Here is a 24,256-nt window from a genome sequence, read left to right on the forward strand (position 1 = left end):
GATGGCATTATTTGCGGCCTCTTCCCCCTATTCCTCCACCACGCATTCTCAGTCCTCCTCTTCTTCTTCTTCTTCCTCCTCTTCCTTGAGGAAGAACTTCCCCTTGTCCGTTTGCTTGGCCTTGTCTATCCATGTTCAGAGATCGGACTGGCTCTGGTCAAGCTCTATATATCTGTGTTTGGCAGCACACAATCATGGAACACACCTGTGTGTGACACTCCCCCTTCGTTAGTCTAGTTTCACCTGACTGTCAATGACTGTCATCAATTTATCAAATATTCAAAGAAATTCATATATGGTATTCATGGTATTATGTTCTTGACCAATTTTGACAATTGAACAGACAGTTGTGCATGCGAGTACTTATACAATGAAATCATGCTGACATGTTTTGGAGAGAATGATCATTAGACTGAGAATCAACTAATCAGTTTAGATCTACAAGATCTATTCATTTGGAAAATGTGCTAAATGTGGGCTAACTGTATAACTGTAGGCTACGGGCTCTGGGCTATTGCAACACCTTGACTCTTTTCATTTTCTCATCTCATCGTCATCCATAGGCTTTCCCATGGCAGCCTTTCCAAATAAGGCACATGTCTTCAGTTTTCTAATTGTACTGTCATGACTTTTAACATTTAACATGCTCATCGAGGGCTGGAGAGCCTGATATGTAGCTCTTGAGCTTTTTGCAGTTTCTGACGTCTGATGAGGAGCAAGACTTGCTTCTTTAAGATGATTGCTGATGTGTTTCTTGCTTGGCACTGTGTTAACACACACTTGAATGCTGCAGACCAGCAAACTGCCAAAACCTCTGTTTTTTTGCTGTGTGGTTGTTTTTTGTTGACAGTTAAGCCAATAAACTCAAAGCAAAACTGGTGTGATGATGAAGACAATAGCGAGCTACTATCTTTATTTGCTTATTTGCTTTTTTAAGATGTCAAACACATGATGAGGTTACTTCATGAAAGCGCAAATAAAGAAGAAATGCATGCACTCCTTAAGGCAAAACAGTTGTTTACTCTTAGGCCCACAAGATCAGTTAAGTTTTGGCTCAGGGGAAAAACATATGGGGAGTTTTTTTTCTTTGTCTATCTTCACCTGTACAGCACTACAGGTAAAGAAATATCCAACTGTCGTATTTTGTGGAGAAATGCAAATGGTAACCAGTACACCAATAATAACATTTGTTTATTCTGGTTTGAGAAAAGCAAGCAACAGTATATAACTATACAAAGATTGTCCTATATGAATATTAATATTACATATTACATATTAATAGATGTATAACACCATGCTACTGCTGTTTGTGTAATGCTTCAGCTGCCAATATTCCAGTAGGGGGCACTATAATCTTCATACTACACATTAAATTAGTGAAGTAATAAAATAACATATGATAATATGTTATACTACTCCCTACCCAATCCTACTCCCAAGAACAACAACTACCTCCTAAAAGTTCCACTCAACCGCTTTTGTTTAAAACTAAACTTACATTAAATTCATTTGGGATTTTCTAAGTGATTATTATTGATCAATGAATCATTCTCAATTATTTGTTTTTGCTTTTATTGGCATATATACACAGGCAAATAGTTTTAAGTGCTTAAAAGTAACTATCAAGCGAAAGCAAAAGTAAAAAGGGGAAAAAAAAGATAAACAAAGTGCAAAGCATGAAGAGCGAAGCATGAAGAGCCCAGCAACTATGGTCTCAGACCTCTTATTGTAACAACATGACAATTGACAACAACTCTAATAGAAATCCATGTGCAAAAGAGTTAAAATAGGAATGTCATCCTTTGGTGGTAGACATTAATATTGCTGCACAAATGTCTATACTTGCAGTAGATGGCATTTGACAAACTGGTATTGTGTTGTGCTCCTTGATGAAAATACACTGCATGTCCTCTAATGCTCTCAGGTCCAAGACTTATTCATGATTCCTAAAAGTAGAATGACAGGTAGAGCCTTTAATAACAAAGTTATTAAATCCGCCCATGAAATTTAGCCCAGTTTAGTTTCATTTTTGTCAAAATTTCCCCAAGTTCTTTTTAAACTGAGGGAAACAGCATTTCTAAACATACTAGTTTTCTTTAGAATCATAAATGACTTCTATTTGCACACATTAACTGACAGAATTTCTTGAGAACTATCAAGAAATTACAAAGTGCAAAATAGTACAGATCAAACCTGGCAGACTTTGGAAGCGAAAGATTTCAGAGACTTTGGAAAGAAAACTAGTAAGAGATGTGTCTAAAGACCCCAGAACAAGTGCCAAGACACTACTGAATAACTTAGCCAAGTGAGGTAGTCTCAAAGAAGATGATCACTAGACCCTTGCACAGCTATGGACTGCGAGTTTGTAGACCAAGAAAAATTCCACTTCTGCAGATGAGACACCTTCAAGCCAGACTGAAGTATGCTAAAGACAACCTAGAGAAAGATTGTACAAACTGAACTTTGGTCAGATGAAAAAAAAAAAGTAGAACTCTTTGGCTACAGAGATGCTGCTTATGTTTGGAGAAAGAAGGGAGAGATGCACAACCCAAACACTGTCCCAACAGTGAAACACGGTGGGAGGAGTCCAGTGGGTGGAAGGAATCATAAAGAAAGAAAGACGTGAAGAATTGAAAGAAAATGTCAATCAGTCCACAATAAAAAAAAACTGAGTCTGGGTCATCACTTTGTCTTCCAACACAACAACAACCCATGCATACGTCGATGGAAGAAGTGCCTCCAGAAAACCAAAAAGAATAACTCACTAGCCTGCACAAAGCCCTGACCTGCATCCCATTAAAAATCTGTGAGGTGAACTAAAGACCAAGCACCATGCCAGATCACCAAACCCAGAGGACCTTCAGAGATTCATCAGCGAAGTGTGAGCTGGGATTGCTGAGGAGACGTGTGTGAGACTTATCCAGCAACAAGGATACATAACTGACACTTAGCATCAGGAGGCCTAATGATTTTTGACCCTGGTAGTTTTTGATTTTTGTAAACGAATTTTGTCTCTGTGCAAAGTAAAAAACATATAAGCATCTAAAATAAAACTATGAAAATTTCATTTTTATTTTATTTCATTCAGCCTAAAAATGATTTTTTCTTCTGCATCCAGTAGAAAAGAAGGTAACCCTTCACCATCTCTTAAGTTGTTGGGAGACTTCCCATGATGCACTGAGTGTTTATCCTCCACTCCTCTCTTTTCCTTCCGTGTTCCTTCCTCTTGTCTTTCAGCTATTTGTCTGTCCCTTCCTGAGCATGGTACTTGAGGTCTTGTCCTGCTGAAAAGGAGTTCTTCCTGCTCACTATTGTGCTATACCACATTACATGTAAATAGATGTACTTTCTTTTCATAACTTGGGATGTTCCTAACTTTCATGTAGTACTGTAAATATAAACTTAGGATAAATAAATGACTAAAATGTTGGATGTCTCAAATAACCTTAAAAACACTCTATATTTTCCAGCTAGTGGCAAGGCGATATGCCACAGTCACCTTTGTCTCTAGCCCTGCACTTTTTAATTCACACGAATCTTGTTTCTCACCTAGCGCCTAGGACCCCTTCAGATGTAAACACAGCTCCAAGCTGCCCAGCTCCTAATCCTCACAGCTGCTAACTACTGTGCAGGCCCTGCAGCCTTGAACTGTTCCCATTATCTCAACATATTTTAATGTTCTTTGAATTTCAGCTCCTTGACTGACTCATTTTTAAAAGGGTGTCATTTATTCTCTTATTTCAGTTTTGATTTGGTGAATTATTTGTTGGAGGGCTTTCAAATCTCACTCTGGAGTAGTGACAGGGTCAGTGAAATTTATTGCATTTCAGTACTCTCCCAAATGTCTCTTGTCCATGGAGCCTTGGCATATTTTGTTTCTATCTTATAGTTTTGCAGCTGTTATAGATTACATTTGTTTTTTTCAGCATGATTAAATTTTTAGTATTTGTTGCATGATATGAAAATATCTTTTTTTCTCAAGACAGCCAAGTTAATACCTTCATGAAGGAATCACACAAATATCACTTAGTTATTCAAAACATACAAGGATAACTCCACATGAGGTTTTGGTACACACATGCACTCACACACACACACACACACACACGCATGCTCTAAAATTTAAAGCAAGCCCATTGTTGTTTTATGCAAAGTGTCTGAAGCTGGATAGGTCGCACAGAGACATATGCAAATCAGCCAGAGTCATCAGCAGGGTGTACTGCTGAGGTGAATGCTTTCCCACTTAGGAAAATCCTGATGAGCAGCAGTAAGAATTACAAAACTTCTTATTCCAACATTCACTTGCTTCCTTTTGAATACTTAGAGAGTGGAGGAGACAGCAACTGGAGCAGCACAGGCTTTTAACTCAAGGTGAGTCACTACTCCAACACCTCTGTTCATCAATGACATTTTAATATCTTTATTTCATTTTAAACGCACGAGTTGAGTTTTAAGAAGCGTTCCTGTGCCGCGTGGTTACGCCATATGGAGATGAGTGTTGTATGGGGCTATCGGCCTTGCTTATGAATATTACAAGTAGGGATCACACAGGAGTGTGTAAAGTTTGTGCGGTGGTGTGGAGGGGAGGGCGCATTAGAATAAACTCAAGATCATTTTCCTGGGTGGCCTGAGTGCTTCATTGTCCTGGTAAAGTTACAATCCTGTAGGAAAATCAGCTATATTTATCATTACAGATATTAAGATGAGCGCAGACACGGCAGAGCACACGGAGGCTCCAGGTGAACAGACGGGTAAGGATATTTTACCTTCTTCATGGTGCACGGATGGAGTTTGGAGTCTAGAAAGCTGTAGTTTTGGCCACTGCAGCTATCTTTGGGGAAAGATAGTGGAAAAGTTACAGGTTTATTTAATCTAATGTTAACATGGCACCAACAGCTTATTAAAATCTCTTTAAATGAAAATATTCTGAAATTTTAGGTACTTTTTATAAAAAGGTGAGGATCTTTAATCTGGCCTTTTAATGTGTGACTTTAAGGTCACGCATTAAAAGGCCAGATTGAAAACATAGATGGGTCTATGTTTCATCGTATTCAATAATATGCGGTGCAGAAATGTTTTCTGCTTTTAAAACAAAAAAAATGTCATTCATGCCTCATGCGATGCATGTAAAACATTATAAAAGCAACATGCACCTGTCTGGAAAAGGTGTATTTGTGTGGGGAAAATGTGACAGTTGGTTTCGCTTGAGGATGCCCAGAGGCTGAGGATGCCAAGCAGCCACGAAACAAAACCAGGAACCAGCAGCAGCAGAAAATGTGGAACTTTTACTCAGACAATAGCTGTGCGAGAGAAGTGAACAGCTCAGTTTCGTGGAAGTGACAAATGTCTGTACTTTTGCCAACATATGGTCAGGTGCACAGCTGCGTTTGTTTTCCCCACAGAAGATATTTTGATGCAGCTAATCATTTCATTAGTCATGTGATGATCTATTTTAAATGGATGAGTCACCAAATTAGTGACTACACATTGGTGTATCTGCAGATATTTCTATTTGTCTGGATGTTTCGAGTGGATTTTAGCCTCCACTCAAGCGCTCAGAAACTGAGTGTTTTAAGAGGTGCTTCTTCCCAACAAATACAAAAATGGGGACATTTTCTCTGGAAATAAATTGCTGTTGACGGTTTTGACATTGTTTTCAGTGTTGTGGGCAAACAGAAGCCCCATTGAGGTGGAGTGCAGATAGCAATCTCAGAGACAAACCTAAACAAATCAAAAGTATCTGCACGCTAACAGAGATACAACTAGATTTTCTTTTTTTTCCTATGTGAACTTCATAGTCAGGAGAATCAGGATGGGACAAAGTTGCCCTTTCTTAAAGGGCAGAATCCACCACAGACATGTTTGGACTATTGGATGGAAATGCTCTATTTACATTAGGCGCGGGAACACAAGTTTGAGTACAGCTTTCAAGAGGCATCATATACAGCACCTTCTTGCATGCTATGAATTTTCACACAGCTGGACTTCAAACAGACTTCCTACTTGAGAGATGAGATGTTAAAGACTGTTTAAAGCATGATATGGAAATGTGTGCTCTTGTATACAGCTTCGCCTGGCAATGTCTAGAAAAGTTCATCTGTATGTGAAAACTGCTCGCTTTGAGATAAACTAGAAAGCAAAAAAGGCAGAATATGAAGTGTTCTTATCTCAGGAGGATCTGCACCTGCACCTGCTCACTTACTGCAAACCTGTTGCTAAGAAATAATGTTTACCTTCACGCTGGATGCATTCCTTTTTTTTTTTTTTTTTTTTCTAAATGACATCAGAAACAGCAGTATGCGACATTACGTGATGGCAGAGCTTCAGTTCATCCTTTGTCTTTTTTTTTTTTTTTTTTTTTTTTTTTTTTTTTAATAAATAGGACAGGGGGAATGAATGAGAGAGAGAGGGGGAGAGAAAGAAAGAAAACCAAAGGGGAGAAGAGACGGTGAGAAGGGGGGGGAAGAGAGACAAAAAAAAAAAAAAAAAAACTCCTGGGTCACCTGTATGGAGAAAAAAAACAAACAAACAAACAAACAAAAACAAACAGAGGAGACAGCAAACAACAAAGAGCAACATAATAATAGAGAAAACAAAGCACCATACCATCACAATAAACTAGCTAGTCATAGATATCAGTATTTACTAAGTAATAAACGATATTGTGCAGCACGCAAGATAGACAGCGCACAGTGTGCTTTGAGGCAGCAGCCAAGAAAGCTTTAGTCCGCGTCTGTGAATACCCATGTGTGCATACCTGTGTGGATCAGCATGCTTGCATTCCAAAGGTTTTTCCATGTAATGATCTGCTAGGGAGTGTGGGGGGGCCACAGCCCCGTCCTCCAGGGTGTGAAGCGGGTATGGAGGAGATCAAAACTCCAGACGCTGGATGCATTCCTTATGTTCAGAGGCGACTTTTATTTTCAGTGCAGGCCTGTGACAGCGAATGCTGTTGCCTGTATCAGATCCAGGTGTGATTAGACAATAGAAGATTGCGGTGAAAGGACAATAACCTCCTCTTTCATGTTTGTACTATTAAACAGGAAATAAAACATTGGTGTTTTTTCCCCCACTTTTCCAATTTAATTAAGCCCATGCTCACTTCATTTAAACTGGGTGCCTCACAGCACGTGTGATTAATAAAACATTTCCTTGTTCTTGTCAGAAGAAATCAGCTGCTTTTAAACAAAATTTCTGGAACACCAAAACTTGATATTCAGTATAAATTTGCAATATTGTCATGTTGCATTCACTAGCTTTGTTTGTACTAACATCTGGAAACACTATGAGCTACTTGCAGGACAAAAATCCGTTTACAAGTTAAGGTCTTCTCTGGAGACTTGCAGGATCAGAGAGAGGAATCAGTGGGAGGATGCAGTTTTACAACCACACTCCTCACTGACACAGTTCCAGTAAGGAGTGAACATTATTGCCATTTTCCTTTGTTTATCTTTCTTTAAAACAAAGTCTTCCAGATGTCTGAAATGCTGCTCGTTTTTAACCTTAAATGTCACCCAGTTTCACTGAAAAGCAGCAAGCAAATATAGTTTTCCTGCAAATATCTGATAAAGTATTGACTTTAACAATTTTTTCAGCATCTTTAACTTTAAAAGGACAACTACTGTACATAATCTATATCTTGCAATAACATTCTAGACTATGAAACACAGTGTGCCAGGCATTTTTTTAATGCTAATTTATTGTTAGTTAAAAAATTCTGTACATAGCAGCAACATTTAACACTTGTGTTTTAGCCAGTTTCATTTAAACTGCAGTTGTTCTATGCAGAGAAACAGGCTCATGGGAAACACAGGACTCAGACTTGTTGAAGGACTATTTGGTAACTAGATAAGATTAATAAAGAGAGGAGCCACGAAAACCATAAGAAGAGAGTTGAAGAAATTCTAAGGAAAATGAAAACAGAAAAGCAAAAACGCTACAAGAGCCAGCTTTGGAGTTTACATGGAGCTTGGGTGAGGAGCAAAGGGGCAGGGCAAGGTGAAAAACACTGAAGCTTGACGAATATTTGACCAGGTGTGCCAGGAGGGGGAATTGTGTTTACAAAAATGTATATAAGTCACAGGAATATAAATAATATGATCTTATGCTCTTTGGTCTATAATTGTAAAGGGTTTTTTCATGGGCATGGAGTGTGATTATTTGTTTTTAAATTTATTTAGTTTCAATTTAAAAACATTTTTTAAATTAAGTTTTTTAATTAAGTAGGTAAAGGTGTATTGCATGTGGGCCCATGTGAAGCCACACTTGTCAAAGCAGTTCTAAAAAAAAAAAAAAAGGTATATTTGGACTGCAAAAGAAAAAAAGAAAAAATAAGGCACATGTGCATCATTAAAAGGCCTTGAAGCACAAGCCACAGAAGTAATGGATGATCACAGGATCCTTTCCACTGTGAAGAAAAACTGTCAGAACTTCCATCCAGTGACACAACGAATCTAAAATGCCAGAGCATCTCTGAAACAGCACTATTGGACAGATGAAAGTACAATCAACATATATCCAAAACATTCAAAATGTGCTTTGCTAAAAAGGTAAAATAATCGTGTGGGTGTATCCAAACATATATGGACCTAACTATATCTCATTAACTATATCTCTCAAATAAGTTAACATGTTCAAAAAGGAGCAGGAAAAGGTTTATTTAATTGCTGTCCTTTCCAACTGTTTGGTAACTAATAATTATAACTTGTCTTTCCTGTTTATGCCCAATGCTATCATAACTCCTTCCCTGCAATTTGCTGACCAGAGCTCCATATTTAGGCTTTTTTGATGCCATGATTTTACAGGGCTTCATTATGGAGACAGTGCAGGTGGAGCAAATTAGTTTGCTGATAGGAAAACAGGGAAAATCAGAGTGACTGATTATTGTTAGAACACTTTGTCCATGCTTCACATGTGAACTTGTGACTATAAGCAGATTTTTAGGTAATTTGGAGAGTTAGGCAACAGCTGATGATACTCAAATATGTATGCTTTTCTTATCTGAAAGACCAAAAATCAACAATGAACACATTCATTAACTGTCAGATATTTAAAATACAACAATAGTTTGTTTCTGTCAACATATTGCCACAAATACTCACCAAAGCATCATGATTTGTGCTATTTGTGCATAAAAATAGTCCCCAAAAGGTGCACTGTGTACTTGTGTTTGAGTAACAGCGCCTGTTTTAGAATATGAAACTGTGAACATGTCACTTATTTTTAAAGCCTTCTCTTCATTTGGGCCAGAGCCAGGGTAGAGAAGTATTTTCAGATGAGCTAACACATCACTGCTTCTGGACCAGCAGATTATTCATAGTGTTAAGAATGTAAGGAGGGGGAGGTGGGAAACCTCTCTCTCTATATAATATATCAAATATTTAAATGAGTAGAGTTTATTTTGTCCCATGTGCTCCCTGTGAAGTTTGTAATATCTTAGCTGGATTCTGTTCATTGTTTAAGGACTAACAGATGTAACAGATGAAACTTTTTTTCTTCTTTTAGTGTGCGTGACTTTTTGTGTCAATGCACGGTTTGCAAACATCGAGTATCTATGTGTGTGTGTAGACACAGGCTTCCTGCGCTCACAGCTGATTTGCATGTCTTGGTCATTTCCATACTGGAACCTAGGCTGTGAAGCTGGCTGTGCCATGGGGGAGGAGGTCTGGTTGGGAGTGGGTGACATAGTGATGGTGGTGAGGAGTTATGGGTGTATTTGCATTGTGTGTCTCCAGCAGCTCACTGCCTCTCTTTTCCCCAGTGCGCGCACACACGCAGTGCAGAGGGATAAATTTGACATTCAAATGATGTGAATTTATCCAGCACACCTCTGTGCTCTCCTCCCCTGTGAGATCGCTCTCTGTCCATTTAACATACGTTTAAAAGTGAGTTTTCTTGAAAAGACTTCAGACTTCTGAGCATCTGTGTGAAGAGGGGGCATCTAGATACTTAAACACCATTTAAACCATTTAAATATGGGATAAAATAATGAATATTAAACAAAAGATTAAAAATAAAAAATCTAAATTAGTTTTCTTTCAATATCATTTAACAAGGTGCCAATTTTATTATCATTAAGTTGGTTGTTTAGTTTAGAAAACTTTAGAAATACAATAAAAACAGTTAAATGCGTACATACATGCTACCAAACTGATTCTTTCAAGTTGTATTGTCTGACTTATGATGTCTTCACACTTGCACTGAAGCCCTAAAGTTTCTTGTGAGAACATAAATGTGTGAGGTAGCGGCGTGTACTTTAAACAGTCTTTAATATTCTCACCAGCGTGAGAACATAGCAAGCAGTTGTCCTGTGAGTGTGCAGCAGGTGAGTGAGCGCCACGGTTCCTTACTGCTGCTCTACCCAGGAACAGGTCTGAAGTGGATGTCACGTCGTGCTGTGTGTCACACGTGAGGAAGGGCAACTGCAGACAATGTCCTGACATTTTTCTTCAACATCTTAAAGTCAAGAAAGTCAAACCTCAAAAGTGATATTTTCTTCAGCAGCAAATTCTCACTTTATAAAAACCTGAAATATCTGATGTTGTTGCATCATAAAAAGCTAACCCTACAGCCTCATACCGATACATTTAACCTAACTCCAAATCTGATTTTGCTGCATGCAGTACGACTGCCACAGAAACTCCTTTATTTAACAGCATTATTTCACTTTAATTTACAACAAAAGTTTGTCACAAATCAAAGTTTGATTAAGTCTGAATTATTCATTTTTTTCTGTTTTGACTTTCAGAGCGAAACGGAATCGACTTCAGTCGTCAGGTGAGTAGGAGCGCTCACGATATCACTCCCTGTGCTGAAATTTCCACGAACAAGCTCTCTGTTATCAGCAGCATGACTTGTATTGCTTTAAATACAGTAACGGCTTTAAACTACGATGTGTGTGTGAAGCTCACTGGTGCCTTTTAAGGACAAACATGGATCAGATTCACATTATTGACATGCACACATTTACTCAAACAACACATACATATGCTAAACAAATAACTGAAGAGCGCCTGTAACGTCTGACTGAGAGTAGCAGGGAGTGGATAACAAGCATCAAGAGGAAGCAAAGATTAAACTCAATCTCCAGGATCATGATATTGTTATTATTATTACTATACTGCTTTGGATGATTAAGTATTTTCTAATATTTTCATATTAACAGCTGCTCTCTGCAGCACCACAGTCCAGCTTGACATTGTAGGTTTTTAGCATTTTGGGACATATCTTCAGTGGTGAAAAAATAACATTTGCTGTGCTGTTATTGACTTTGTTCCCAAACTCTGTGGTTTGGGAAAAGCAACACTACTTACAGACCCAAGATACAGAGCCAAAAGTCAATAATTTCCCACATTACTGATTCCCAGACTGTTGTCGTCACTTTTTGGAACAAAAGCTGACTGACCTGAGCTTTAGGAGTAGACAGAAGAAATAAAAAATGATTGGTGATTGTTAGTTATTTGAAAATTTACCTTTTGCTTATTCTTTTAGCAAATGTCACTCAAATGAGTAAATGGTAGATTTAGACATAGATATAGACAGTTTTGGTCTTAAACAAGTTTGCTGATGATAGGAAAACTGTATAACTTTCTGTAACCTTTGACACTCTAAATAACAAGGCTCATTTGCAAAATAAATATCCTACAGGTATGGGAACGGTGCTGAACTGACTAACTTTTTGACAGTTAACATCCTCAGGAAAATCTGCCTGCTCGCCAATGTGAATATTACTGTAATCTCTTTTGAAACAGTCTGCGGCTGTTTGGATACTTCTCCAAACGTTCTCTCTGGTAGAGGAAAACAGGTCTTTCAGTTCTCGAGCTTTCAGGAAGTGCCATCGCTCTCAGGGGTTAGTTAGTGGGGGGTGTGGGGGAGGGGATATTTGCATACTGACTTACCCAAAAGCAGGCAGAGAGAGTCTATCGTTCTTTGTATCGTGTTTAGTTACCAAACTGGTCTTGGCAAAGGTTCACAGGTTTTCTGTTTATGTGGTCTGTCTCTACACCAGTGGTTGCTAAACTTTTTCTAGCAAGGCTTCTTTTTGATTGAAATTATTCACAAACCCAACTTACGTGTTTTTGTTGGCCAGAAACAATTAAATAAAGAATTTAAATTCCGTTAAAATGAGATTAGATGTCAGATTCACTTATGTTCACTCCCATGGTTCCACATGCCTGGTGGCTCTGTGCCACAGGGGTCTCACACAGCTGTATGAGGAACGGTTTTTAATATCCTCATCAGAAGTTAATAGTTTATTGTGTTGTTTGGCTTTGTTTTCCACGTCTTAGATAAAAACAGAGGACATTCATGACTCACCTCATTCAGGCTCCACCGTAAAGACATGCCACCTGACACAGAGCTCTCCAGTGCACGGAGGTCAGCTGACTGGGGTAAGATATAGACTCAGATTTAAAAATGGGAGTGTATTTTATTTTCTTATAGGGCGTACTATAGAGTAACTCTCAGGGAATCAGTGGCATACTCTTATATTAATTTGATTGTTATTGCAGATGCATTCATTTGGAAACAGCTCTGTATTGAGAGTGCAGGAACTTTACTTACCTAGAAAACAACATGTTAACTAACATTATTTTCTGCTTTTACCTTTATTTCATATATTGGATATTTATAAACTAATGAAACCAAAGTGCTATTACAGATTAAACAACCCAACACTGATTGATTAGTACCATCTCAACCAGCTACAGAGGAGAATTGTACTTACATAGTTATGTATCCATTATGGTAACGCAATCTCTGTTTCTAAATGATGTGTAGAGTTTTACTATAAATACAAAAATCTTCAGCTTTAACAGAAACCTTAGAGCGGAGGAAAACTTTAAGAAATGCTAAAATCATTGTGCTCTTAGGTGATTAACTGACAGAAAAATATGTTTTTGTCTTAATACTTCAAATTCCTACTTTTGCATGTATAATTTTAACGATTTTGTATAATTTTTTTAAAAAAAATTTAATTTGTGAACTTTTTGACCAATATTTTGCATTTTAGAAATCTGTAGTCATTATCAAAGTACTTCAGCACATTTTATTGCTTTGGTAATTAGCATTATTCTTTAAATTGTGTTTTTGCTTTTTGTAAGGTAAGTGATAAAATAAGAAATCAAATGCAGTTTTTTTACTACTTCATCTCGTGTTTTATTTTAACACAATCATCAGGAAAAAGTAGCAACAAAAATCTAAATATAAAGTACAAGTAAATTAAAGTTAATTGACTTATTAATTTACTTCCATCCATCCATTCGCTTCCGCTTATCCTTTTCAGGGTCGCGGAGGGCGCTGGAGCCTATCCCAGCTGTCATAGGGCGAGAGGCAGGGTACACCCTGGACAGGTCGCCAGTCTGTCGCAGGGCTAACACATAGGGACAGACAACCATTCGCACTCACATTCACTCGCACATTCACACCTAGTGGCAATTTGGATTATCCAATTAACCTATCCCCACAAGTTGCACTTCTCACTCATTTTTCTTGTGGTGCTTTCTGCTCCAGGAGCTCACATCTCTCCACCCCATGCAGCAGCTGGTTCTGATGCCTCCTTCTCACCTGCCATCTCCCTCCCCCTTCCTGCTCTCCCAGAGTTCCTCCAGTCACCAAGGTGAGGTATCATAAAACATCCAGTCAGATCACAGCTCTAGGAATAGTTAAGACCAGTGCTTTCCTTTCAGGGGTTAAAGGCACCATTACATATTAGAACAGACATTTAATAGACAGCAACTTTGCACACCACATCTACACATCAGCTGGTTAGCTTACCACAAAACAACCTCTTAACGTGTTATAGCTTGTTTTATAGCTTGCTATCAAGCTTGTATAAAAACAGAAGCATAAAACCAAGCCTGCAGGAGAATTTCTTTCGTACCCAGGCAAAGTAAGTTAAACAAATGTCTTAAAGGAATAGTCAAACATTAAAAAAAAATAGGCTTGTTTTTTCTTTAAAATTGTTCAACAGCAAAATACTCTTACAGCTTAAAAGATCGAAAACAGCAAAAGCATCAAGTTTGCTAGCAAACATCATATGCATTTTAGCTGACTTGTAAGCTTATCCAAAATCTAACAGATGGCTGAAACCAAGAACAGTTTACCTACTTGGCCTTATGTGGACACCTTAGGCTATGTCAAATATTTAAATATAAACACACAGTCACAAACAGTAATATTATTATTCTGTGCTGTTTTTCTTTGCAGCCCTTCTGCAGCAGAACCTGCTATCTCTTCCTAGCCAGAGCCCAACTGGTCTTCTTCAGCATCAGCCTGGTCTGGCTCTGACTCCACAGGTAAGTCCAGAACACTTCCAAGTGTGCTGCACCAGAGGCAGACAATAAGACTACAGGTGTAAAACTGCTTTATTTCTGTGGAAGCACATTTGACAAACAAATGAATTGTGGTTAAGCTTTGGCTAATTTTAGATAACGGACAACTTTGTTGAGGTTTGGGAGACATCGAAGTCATAATACATTTAAAAAAAAATAGTTTACATCATCAAATCTGAAAAATGTTTCCACCTCACCTCCTCGGATTTAGCTGATTTTTATTGTTTAGTAACGTCGATCTGTTGATTGAAGGCATGCAAAATTTTACAATGCCTTCAAAGTTAGGTCCGAAAAATAGAATTTTCCAACAAAGTTCCAAGTCAGAATTTTCATCTGCAACTTGGAGTCCCAACTTGGAAAGTTGTAGCAGCCTCACTAATCTCACATTAATGGTCCAAGATGGTGGCGGTGAATGTAAACATAATAAAACTGCAAAACTTGTAATCTGTCCTTCCTTTGTTGTATATTTGTAACTTGCAAAAAAAAAAAAACCATATAAAGAGTGCTGACCAGGATCTGCACATGAACATGGGGCAGCATTGTGTTTAAGCACCAATAAAAAAACTACTAGTGCTACATAAATTGCTTCAGCTTACTTAGCTGAGTTTAAATATGTCAAATTAATTTATATAGCCATTTTCACAGATGAAATTCGTAAAGTGCGTCACAGTAAAACACAAGAAATAAAAGTATAACATAACTTTACTACTGGAACAACTCAGGAATTACGTCACTCCCACCTCCAACATCCGGTTTCCGAGGTATCTGGAATGTGGAAAAATTAAAAAATTAAAACAATGGTATTCTCCTTTAACACACGCTACCCACTCTCAAGCTATGTCTTCAAAGCTTCAAAGGAAAAAAAACATCTACTTATGACTCTTTGTTTTTTTTACTTGAGATATTTATTGAAAAGTAATCATTTCAATCTATGAAAATCTTCCATTTCCTCCTGCGTGCGCCAGCGCATCACAAACTTCTCCAGCATCTAAACATGTTTGATCCAAGCTGTCATAAAGCAAATGTGAACACCGGTGATGTTTCTCTATTTCACAACCTTAAGTTAGATTTGCATATGTTAAATTAAGGCTATATTAGACATTTACATTGATGCAGAAGGAATCACAGCTGGAAAATGAGCCTTTTATCAATATGTAGGTAAAAAGGAGACCTTTCATGTGATATGATCAATTGTTTTGACCAGCCACCTATCAAACAACATGATGACATTTTAAGGATTCATGCCATGAAGCTCCCGGCGCACAGTTTTTGTGCTGATGTTAATGCCAGAGGATGTTCGGAGCTCTGCAGTTACTGAATCAGCAGAGCGTTGGTGACCCAGTGACCCTGCTCTGTAACTTTACGTAGTCGCCACTTGACGGCTGACTTCTGAACGTTTCCACTTTGTAATAGTGCCACTTACAGTTTATCGCAGAATATCTAAGTGGGAGGAAATTTCACAAACTGACTTGTTCCACTGGTGGCATCCTCTTACAGCACCATGATCGAATTCAGTATGCTCTTTAGAACAATACATTATTTCACTATTGAGCTTATTTTGTGTTGTCTTTACCTAACCTTGTATAATCTTCAGGGATAGTGTTGCTTTTAAATTGGGAGAAAAATGAGTCAGTGAATTCACAGCAAGCCAAGTCAAATGTTCTGCATTTTGCACACTCTGTCTAAGGAATCATCCTTAATTTGACCAGTATTTCCAGTAGAGAGGAGACTCTAAATAGTCAGAAATTTGTATACGGGCTTCACATCTTAACCTAAAACAGAGCAAACTAATAATGCACTAAGATACACTGCCAAATGGAGGTTCAGAAAGCAAAAGAAGACAGTTGTTTGATTAAGTTTAGATATATAATAAGGGGGAACAGTTACTACAAAGGATAATCCTCCTTTCTGACTCTTAGAATGATCATATTTTACAAAATGAACATGTTTTATTTATCGTGGCCTGGAAGTAGTTACCAATCACAGAAAGTCATCAGGAAAGTGTTTAATGAGGGTTGCAAAGGACTGTTTTTCCACAGACTTCTCAACAGTCCAAAGTCCATTAAACTCATAGCAACTCCAGAGAAGTCGCCCCCTGCTGGCCATTAAACAGAATGTGAGTTGAAGGCACCTCAGCTGGCTTCACTGTTCAGCCCAGAAAGCGATATCTATGATCCTGCCAGGAAACTAAACAGTAAAAGCTGAAGTTGAAGCTTTTGTCCCGCATATGCATAACAGTCGTTTTTTGTCTCAGTACAGTAAAAACTTGTGTTGTTGTTTTTTTTACCTTACATCACCTGGAAACTGAAGATTTCCCTCTGTGATGTTTCTCTGATCCAGGCTATGGGTCGCTCGGGTCTGGCAGGACCTTCCATGGAGAACCACATGGACATGTCCCACCTGCAGATGCCCAAACACATGTCGGTGCCTCCACAGGAGGAACCTAACGAGCTGGAGGATCTGGAGCAGTTTGCTAAAGCATTCAAACAAAGACGGATCAAACTGGGTTTCACTCAGGTAAATCAGGCCCTATAAAAAGACCTGAAAGACTGTATTCACTCAGTGCATTGACTGTTTTCTCTTTTTATGCTGCAAAAAATATAGAGAAAGTTACACAAGACTCTGGGTGTTGCAACATGCTCATGAAAACCAGATGGTAGTTGTGAGGTTTTGGCCTGTGGTGACCACGCTTAATTTATTCAGTTATGCATCAGAGTCCAGATTTTTTTTAAGACCATGTTTACATAATCTTATAATTAGAAATTAGGAGGCTGGAGCCTATCCTAGCCCATAATCCACCAATCATTCCATGATTTAGGTTTACACTGTATCTAGCTTCACCTTTATCTTTAAGTAATTAGCCTATATCTTACAGATTTGTTACTGCTTTTGCTTGGATACTTAATAATAATAATAATAATAATAATAATAATAAAAACATATATGGTCACAGTTAAGCAGGTTAAAAAAGAGGGCAAAGAAGGCCACATGTCCACCCTCATGATTTTATAACCACAAGTCATTTGGGAGGGATTCAAGTTCATGTAGATAAACGATAATCAGTTCCAGAAGAGTAAAACAAGACTCTGGCACCACTAAGTGTTTATTCAATATTGCTGGTTTGCTTCAAGGGAATTTCCATAAACCTTGCATGAGAAAATAGAGGGGCGGATGGATCGTTTCTGACAGAGTATTTACAAATTCGCCAGTACACCAGGTCTTGCATAACCCCCTGCAAGTCCTATACAGTTTTATTTATTTATTTTTTATTTAAAAGCTACAACTAATAATTCAGCCAATGCCTCTTTATAGCCTAGTGTTACCTGTTAAATCTCATTAATTGATTTTATAGCCTTATAAAAACAGTTTAAAGAACTTTAAAGAAAAAAGCTACAGATCCAAATGTAATGACCATTTTTCACAGTTTCTAAACCTAACCAAGTAGTTTTTAGTACAAAAATTTAATGACGAAGTTCATAGTGCATAAGTCCAACTAAGAAGTTGTATCTGAATAGTGATGAAACTTATTTAGCAAAGGACAGCTAGTTTGGCAAAGGGATCGTTTCTGCATTGCAGGCCTTGGTTGATCCCTAAATGTAAACAGTTGTAATTAGTAGTAACTAAAGCTATCTAGCAAGTTCCCATGAAAGTCAAAAAAGATGGAAGTTGGGGAAAAAATAAGCAAAACCAATTGTAGGTTGAAATCAAACACAAACGGTGGTCTCATGGCTTAAAAACCACGATTTGCTGATTGAATTGCTTTTGCATGAGAGATCCATCAATGTTTTGTGTTCTGTTGTGTTTGTACTCACAGGGAGATGTTGGCCTTGCAATGGGAAAACTCTACGGGAATGACTTCAGCCAGACCACAATCTCTCGATTTGAGGCCCTGAACCTGAGCTTCAAAAACATGTGCAAACTCAAACCTCTGCTGGAGAAATGGCTGAGCGATGCCGGTACGCAGCAACTCTTATTATGTTTCCTATACTACCATTAAAATTGTAACAAACTATTCTTCCTCATCACAACAAGTTCATATAGTACAGCCACTGCTGATCACAGAAAATCAGGATCTGAAAATCTGCACAGTAAAACAATGTTTAACTGTTAATTATAACTGTTAATCCACCCGTACGTGCAAGCTTTTTAATCAAGACGATATTTGTAATGCTAAAATATAATTATTGCTTTGATTCATGAATCTACTGTTTTAAAAAACAGAAAAATAGTAAATCACAATTCTATTTTTATTTTTATTAAGATGCTAAACTACACTTATTTACCTTCTTCCTTCGTGAATAGAATCATTAGTTTTAGTGGTTGAATGTTATGCTTGATTAATTCGTGACTTCTTAGTGACATCCTCAAATTTGGGTGTGAGTAACATGTAACGTGAGTTTTTTGCCTGTATAAATAGCAATATAATTTTTAGTTTTTAACACATTTTAGTTAGATTTCTAAAATGTGTGTTTTCTAAATCTAAATAAATTGAGCAGTATATTTTTGAGCAATAAATAAATTGTAAAAAATGCAGGATGCTGCATGGAGCAAATGTGGCAAATTAAACTCATGTAAGCAAATTAATGTTTTTGTTTTTTTTTAATTATCAGAAGATTCAATAAATATTCAATTTTCTGGCTATCATTTCGCAGTCCAGGCTTTACAGGGTGAAGCACTATTTTATTTTTGCTATTTATACCTGAATTGGCACTAATAAAATATGAAACGCCTGATCAGTCATTACATGAGCTAACATGCAGACATAAGAAGTCTGGATTTAACACTAAGGAATGCAGATATGACTGATGTTGTTAATCACACCCGTGGATTTACAAAAATGTCTGCTACAACTAAACCCATCAGATATCATCTTCTCAGAAATGTTGAATATGTAAAATACTAACACTGGGACACAAAATATGTTATAAAATCTAAGAATCTCATTTTTTACATCAGAGAACTCACCTTCTGACTCGATGAGCAATTCCAGCTCTCTGCCGGCCCTGATGGAGGGCTACGGGCGCAAACGGAAAAAGAGGACGAGCATTGAAACCAACATCAAAATGACTCTGGAGAAACGTTTCCTGGATGTAAGACTCATTCATTACTTGTCTTGTTTTCATGGTGAGCATGGTGAAATCCTTTATAACTGAATAAGCGTTACACGTTAATGAATAAAACCTGGAAAAATCTGTCCTGTAGAAGGAGATATCTAAAACTTGGGTTAGTAAAACACAGTATGATGCAAACAAACAACATTGTTATAAGCTCTCCTCTGTTAGAGGACTTGTATTGTGGGAGGGAAGGTAAGAAAAGAGGTACATCGGGAATGTTAAGATGGTGGATGACTGTAGACATGAGCTGGCTGAATCCATGAACACAAAGAAATTAATAGGATAGTCCTGACAGTTGGCCTTCAGCCTCCACTCTTTGTTCCCTCTGCTGCCGTGCAGGCGTTCTAGTTTATGCAAATGTCCAACTACCATTGGCTGCAGTTTTGAGATGGGCCTCTCAGTCAAGAACATCCCCCGTGTGGACCTAACTGTCATCTGCTTTTATATTTGATTTTTATTTACAATTTAATTTTAATTTGATTGAGTTTTAGAATCTTTTTAGTGACGACCAAGTAATTTTCTTTTATCATTGCTTAATACGGTGCTCATTCAATAACCTTGGACACTCATTGTTTGTCAGGCAGATATCAACGTTATGCACCTCCTGTGCAAAATTACAAGGTCAAAATCGTGCATATTTTTGAATTTCAGAACCCTAAGCCCAACTCTGAGGAGATAACCCTGATCTCAGAGCAGCTGTCCATGGAGAAGGAGGTGGTTCGAGTTTGGTTCTGTAACCGTCGCCAGAAGGAGAAGAGGATCTACTGCCCGACATCAACTCTACCTGTCAAGTCTCACACCTACAACTCCAGGATGGTTAGCCACCTGATATATGCTTTCTTTGACTTAGGTGGCAGAGCACTCTTATGTCTGCAGAGAGGAAATGTTTAATTATCTTCAATTATAAAAGTCCAAGTATAGTGTGTAAGTTGTTAGCCACGCAAAGTAAACAGGTCTTAAGTTGGACTTTTCTTTGAGCCAAGCACTTTAAACGCCTCCCAAGAGGATTGGTAGATATATTAGAGGGTTACCTATAACCTGCTCTTTGTAATGCCAGTATGTTTAACCATCCTAACATCCATTTTATTGTTTCAGGCCTCTGCATCCAGGTCCTACAGCCCTCTGGCTTCAGGTGGAGGCAAGTCCCATCCAGCTTCAATAATGTGCCTTTCACTGTCATGTGTATACAGTAATCATCTGTATATGCGTACATGTTAAATAATATTTTAACCTTGTTTTTACAGTTTCTTCAAGTTCATCCCCAAATAGTATGAGCCGTGAGGCATCTCCCAACGGTCTGTCTGCAGCCTCCACCTCTCTAACCTCTCCAGTCAGTGCAGCTTCCTACAGCACGTCAGGGTAAGAAAGAGTCACACAGACATCCCGTTTTTCTGTAAAAGATATTTTTTCCTTCACTCCAGCATCAATATTAGTTTTAGGATGTCAGTTCAGGACGTTGTTACCATGGAGAGAGTGTTTCACAAGCCGTTATCAATAACTGGCTGCTTCACATCTACTCCAAAAACAATGGAAACTGTTTGTTTAACTTTTCCTCAGAAACTGAAAAAATAATTAATTTGCTTAGATATCCAATCCGTCAGCACTTAAATAACGTCTGTCATTTGAAATTTAAATGAGCAGTTTGTAATTTTATTGGCACAAGTTAAATGAGGAGAGTGATGCCACTTCCAATAAAAATAAAACTAAAGCCAATAAGCAGTTAGCTCAGACAAAAAGGGTATTTGAGATGGATTATGTGCAGGAGTTTAACAGATATGAAAAAGTGGCATTGTTGTTTTTGTCTAAGACTTTTCAGCACTCTTTTGCAACACACACAGACGTATTGTCAAAACTCTGATTATTACGCAAGCCTAGGAAGTATTTCCTCATAAATCGGCTGTGTGCCAGGCAGGATATGGACACACCATGAAAGATTCGGGGATGGAACATAAACTGAAGAACTGCTTTAATGCTGAAGTCTTACAAAAATAAAAAGAAACAATGGCAGAGCAGACAGCCGAGAGAGAGGACGCAACAAAGGGAAATAGGAACACTGAAGTTATAAACACACACGAGGTGACAAGGGGAGTGGATACACACATGACAGCTGAACCTAATTGAGAAAACAAGACAAGGGAAGTAAAATCTAAAACAAGACACTGAGATTCAAGGAATAAAACACAAGCCAAACTGAAGTCATGATGAAAAGCAAAACCTCAGAATATAAATGTAAAGGAACAAACCAGGAAACACTGTAATAAGTGAAATACAAAACTCAAAACAAATAACTCACAAGGAAGAGTCGGAGACCATGACAGTTTCCTTGTTTGTGTATTAATTTATTCAGTTTATTCTTCAGATGATTTGCTTGTGGAGCTTGATTTTCTGTATCTATATATCTATGTGGAAAAACACTGCGCTTGTAGGTTTTCCCCTTGACTGATGAGCTATTAAGATGAGTTCAGGTTTAAAAATAGGTCCAAAAATGAAGGACAACATATGTATATTTAGAATAGCATGGCTTTCTTTCATTAGTTCTGCTCTTTTTTACATATACAGATTTAAATGCCAATATTAAAAATAAAACTGTGGACCTTTTTTTAAAAAATTTATCAGAATTGTTTCCTGTACTTTTTAAAGACATTTGCCTAAGAGCTTGCGATCTTCCCTCTGGTCTTTCAGGTCATGGTACCGCACATGGAACCATCCCACATATCACCATTGAAAAACTGTATGACATGAAGTTTTTGAAGGTAGTTTTCTTCTAGAAGGATGCATGGAGTCGCTCATTGTCCCGTAACACACATGGTTACAGCTACAGGTGAAAGCTCACACGGACACATGAGACAAAGAAGCGGGAGCAGCACAAGCAGAGGACTGCGTGCCACCACTCTTCTGTCAACACTCACTTCATTGCTCATGCAAGTCCCAACAGCCTTCAGCTGTTTGATTTGTGTTCAAGTGACTCTTTATTCAGTTGCAAATATGAAGAACACACACACAAATCACACACACACAAATATCCTAAACAATGGAGGGAAACGTCCTGTCTGAGCCTGTAACTGCCACCACTTAAAATAATTTATATTGCGCATCAGCCTGTTTATAATGCCATCTTTCTCCTCTCATCTGTTGTTTTTTTAATGTTTATATTGTATTTAGTGTTGATTTCAGGGTGTTTTTAGGGATTTTACAGGTTTCATGTATGTTTGTTAGTGCTGCAACTTACTACTTTTATTCAACACTGTACTCTCGCTGTACCTGAATAAGATCTGGACATGTCACATGAAACGACTTTATTTCAGTTAAAAAACACGTATTAAAACAAACAGAAATGCCATGCCCTGTGTCAAGCTCATTACAGATGAAACTTTGAACCATAATTTGAATTTCATCGTGCCATCTGGCTCTTATCAAAGCTCTGAATGGGCTATTTGCACGGTTCGTTAACAAATCACATATGTGTTAGACACTTTTATGGATATTGAGTTTTATGGCAGATGTGGAGGTTTCTTCAAACCGTTTAGACCCTTTGCGGGCAACTCAGTGAATCCTAGCAGTTACATTACCTACATCCTGAAATAATAACTGATGGGGATTTTTTGTGCCATTTAACACTCAAGTTTTCCAGAGAAATAAACAAATCTCCTTTGTATCATAATTCATACGTAAAAGGCTCTTTTATATTTCAAACAGATTAGTTAGAATAACGAGTGTCTGGATCACACTGCTCTCCATTGTGTCCTATAGCTCTTCTCGAGAATGCCTGCTTCTTTTGCATAACTTTGCAGCTTTGACTGTTCTGCAGGTCATTGCAGAGCACAGTGCGGGAGTTTCTCAGCTGCTAAACTCTGTTGGTTTAGGGCTATATTAAAAAGATACTCAGCTAATGGCTGAGAAACACCATCATTGTGTTTTGCCTCCACACTGTGTTTTGTATTCATTGTGGAGGCAACAGCGGGGACTACGTGCCCAATCAGATCTGCTTAGAGCTGGCTGATCTCTGCATTAAGCACATACCCAGTTTTAAATGTCGTCTATGCATAACACACTACTTTAACAGCTGCAGTCTGAATGTTTGAACTTGGTTACGACCTGTAAGTGTTTCATACTGACACTTTCTTGTCACTTTCTGTGTTTAGCTAACCTGTCATTTCCTGTTATCGTCAAGTTAAAGAAAATAACTCTAACAAATCACATCAAAGTAGCAAAACTGCCTGCAATGCGCCCTCTGACATGAATCACATCACAGGAAGTACACACAACGCTTATTGCTGGTTTTTGGGGTCTTTGTGGGATTTGTTGACAGTTTGTTGACAGTTGTAAAATATAAAATATCACCAGACCTTTTTTTTTGTTTTGTTTTTAGTTTGGAAGTGGAGCACTTAAGCAAGTGTTGACAGAGTTTCTCTTTATTTTGTAGCTCGTAGCTTGCTCTGTCCTCAGTTCACTTGTGTTTGCCTCTCTGCAGTTTCTGTTTTGAGTGTCCATTGTATATTTTTTGTCCGGGGTTAAAGTTTTGCAGTGGGACCAAACTCCAACTTCAGCCATAAAATGAAAACAGCCACTATATTTACTGTATGTTATGTAACGTTACAGCAGAGTCATGTTTTTACTGATGTAACTGAAGCTACCACTGTAAAGGTGAAAATGGAAACAGTGACGTGTGATCCTCTGAGTCTCAGAGAATCGTTTGTATTTACCTCATACTGAATGTTTATTAACATTTATTTACTTTCTTTCAATAAAAAGAGGTTGAACTTCTGTGTTGTTGGGGTATTTTTGTCATGACTGACAGTGTTTCATACCCAG

The 24,256-nt window shown here is 37.9% G+C and overlaps 1 protein-coding gene across 1 annotated transcript; it reads left to right on the plus strand.

Annotated features, from left to right (window-relative positions):
* The first annotated feature begins 4,252 nt into the window (after positions 1-4,252).
* Positions 4,253-24,208, plus strand: pou2f3 (POU class 2 homeobox 3). Its single transcript, XM_086309377.1, has 13 exons — positions 4,253-4,371; positions 4,695-4,751; positions 10,748-10,776; positions 12,288-12,389; positions 13,510-13,615; positions 14,206-14,294; positions 16,671-16,847; positions 18,145-18,286; positions 19,287-19,420; positions 20,096-20,260; positions 20,540-20,582; positions 20,689-20,803; positions 22,127-24,208. The coding sequence occupies exons 2-13, from the start codon at positions 4,703-4,705 to the stop codon at positions 22,167-22,169; spliced, it is 1,194 nt and encodes a 397-aa protein (XP_086165503.1). The 5' UTR covers positions 4,253-4,371; positions 4,695-4,702; the 3' UTR covers positions 22,170-24,208.
* Positions 24,209-24,256: the final 48 nt, after the last annotated feature.

The sequence above is a fragment of the Aulonocara sp. 'chitande type north' Nkhata Bay genome, linkage group LG10, assembly GCF_057382095.1.
Source record: "Aulonocara sp. 'chitande type north' Nkhata Bay isolate Kocher_YH1m ecotype deep benthic linkage group LG10, A_spYH_male_GT1.1, whole genome shotgun sequence".
In the NCBI taxonomy this organism is placed as follows: Eukaryota; Metazoa; Chordata; class Actinopteri; order Cichliformes; family Cichlidae; genus Aulonocara; species Aulonocara sp. 'chitande type north' Nkhata Bay.

Excerpts from the sequence above, each read along its gene's own strand:
- pou2f3 (XM_086309377.1), top strand. The coding sequence starts at position 4,703 with ATGAGCGCAGACACGGCAGAGCACACGGAGGCTCCAGGTGAACAGACG. Across the intron at positions 20,583-20,688 it reads CCCTCTGGCTTCAGGTGGAG|TTTCTTCAAGTTCATCCCCA; the intron begins GCAAGTCCCATC and ends TTGTTTTTACAG. Across the intron at positions 20,804-22,126 it reads GCTTCCTACAGCACGTCAGG|GTCATGGTACCGCACATGGA; the intron begins GTAAGAAAGAGT and ends CTGGTCTTTCAG.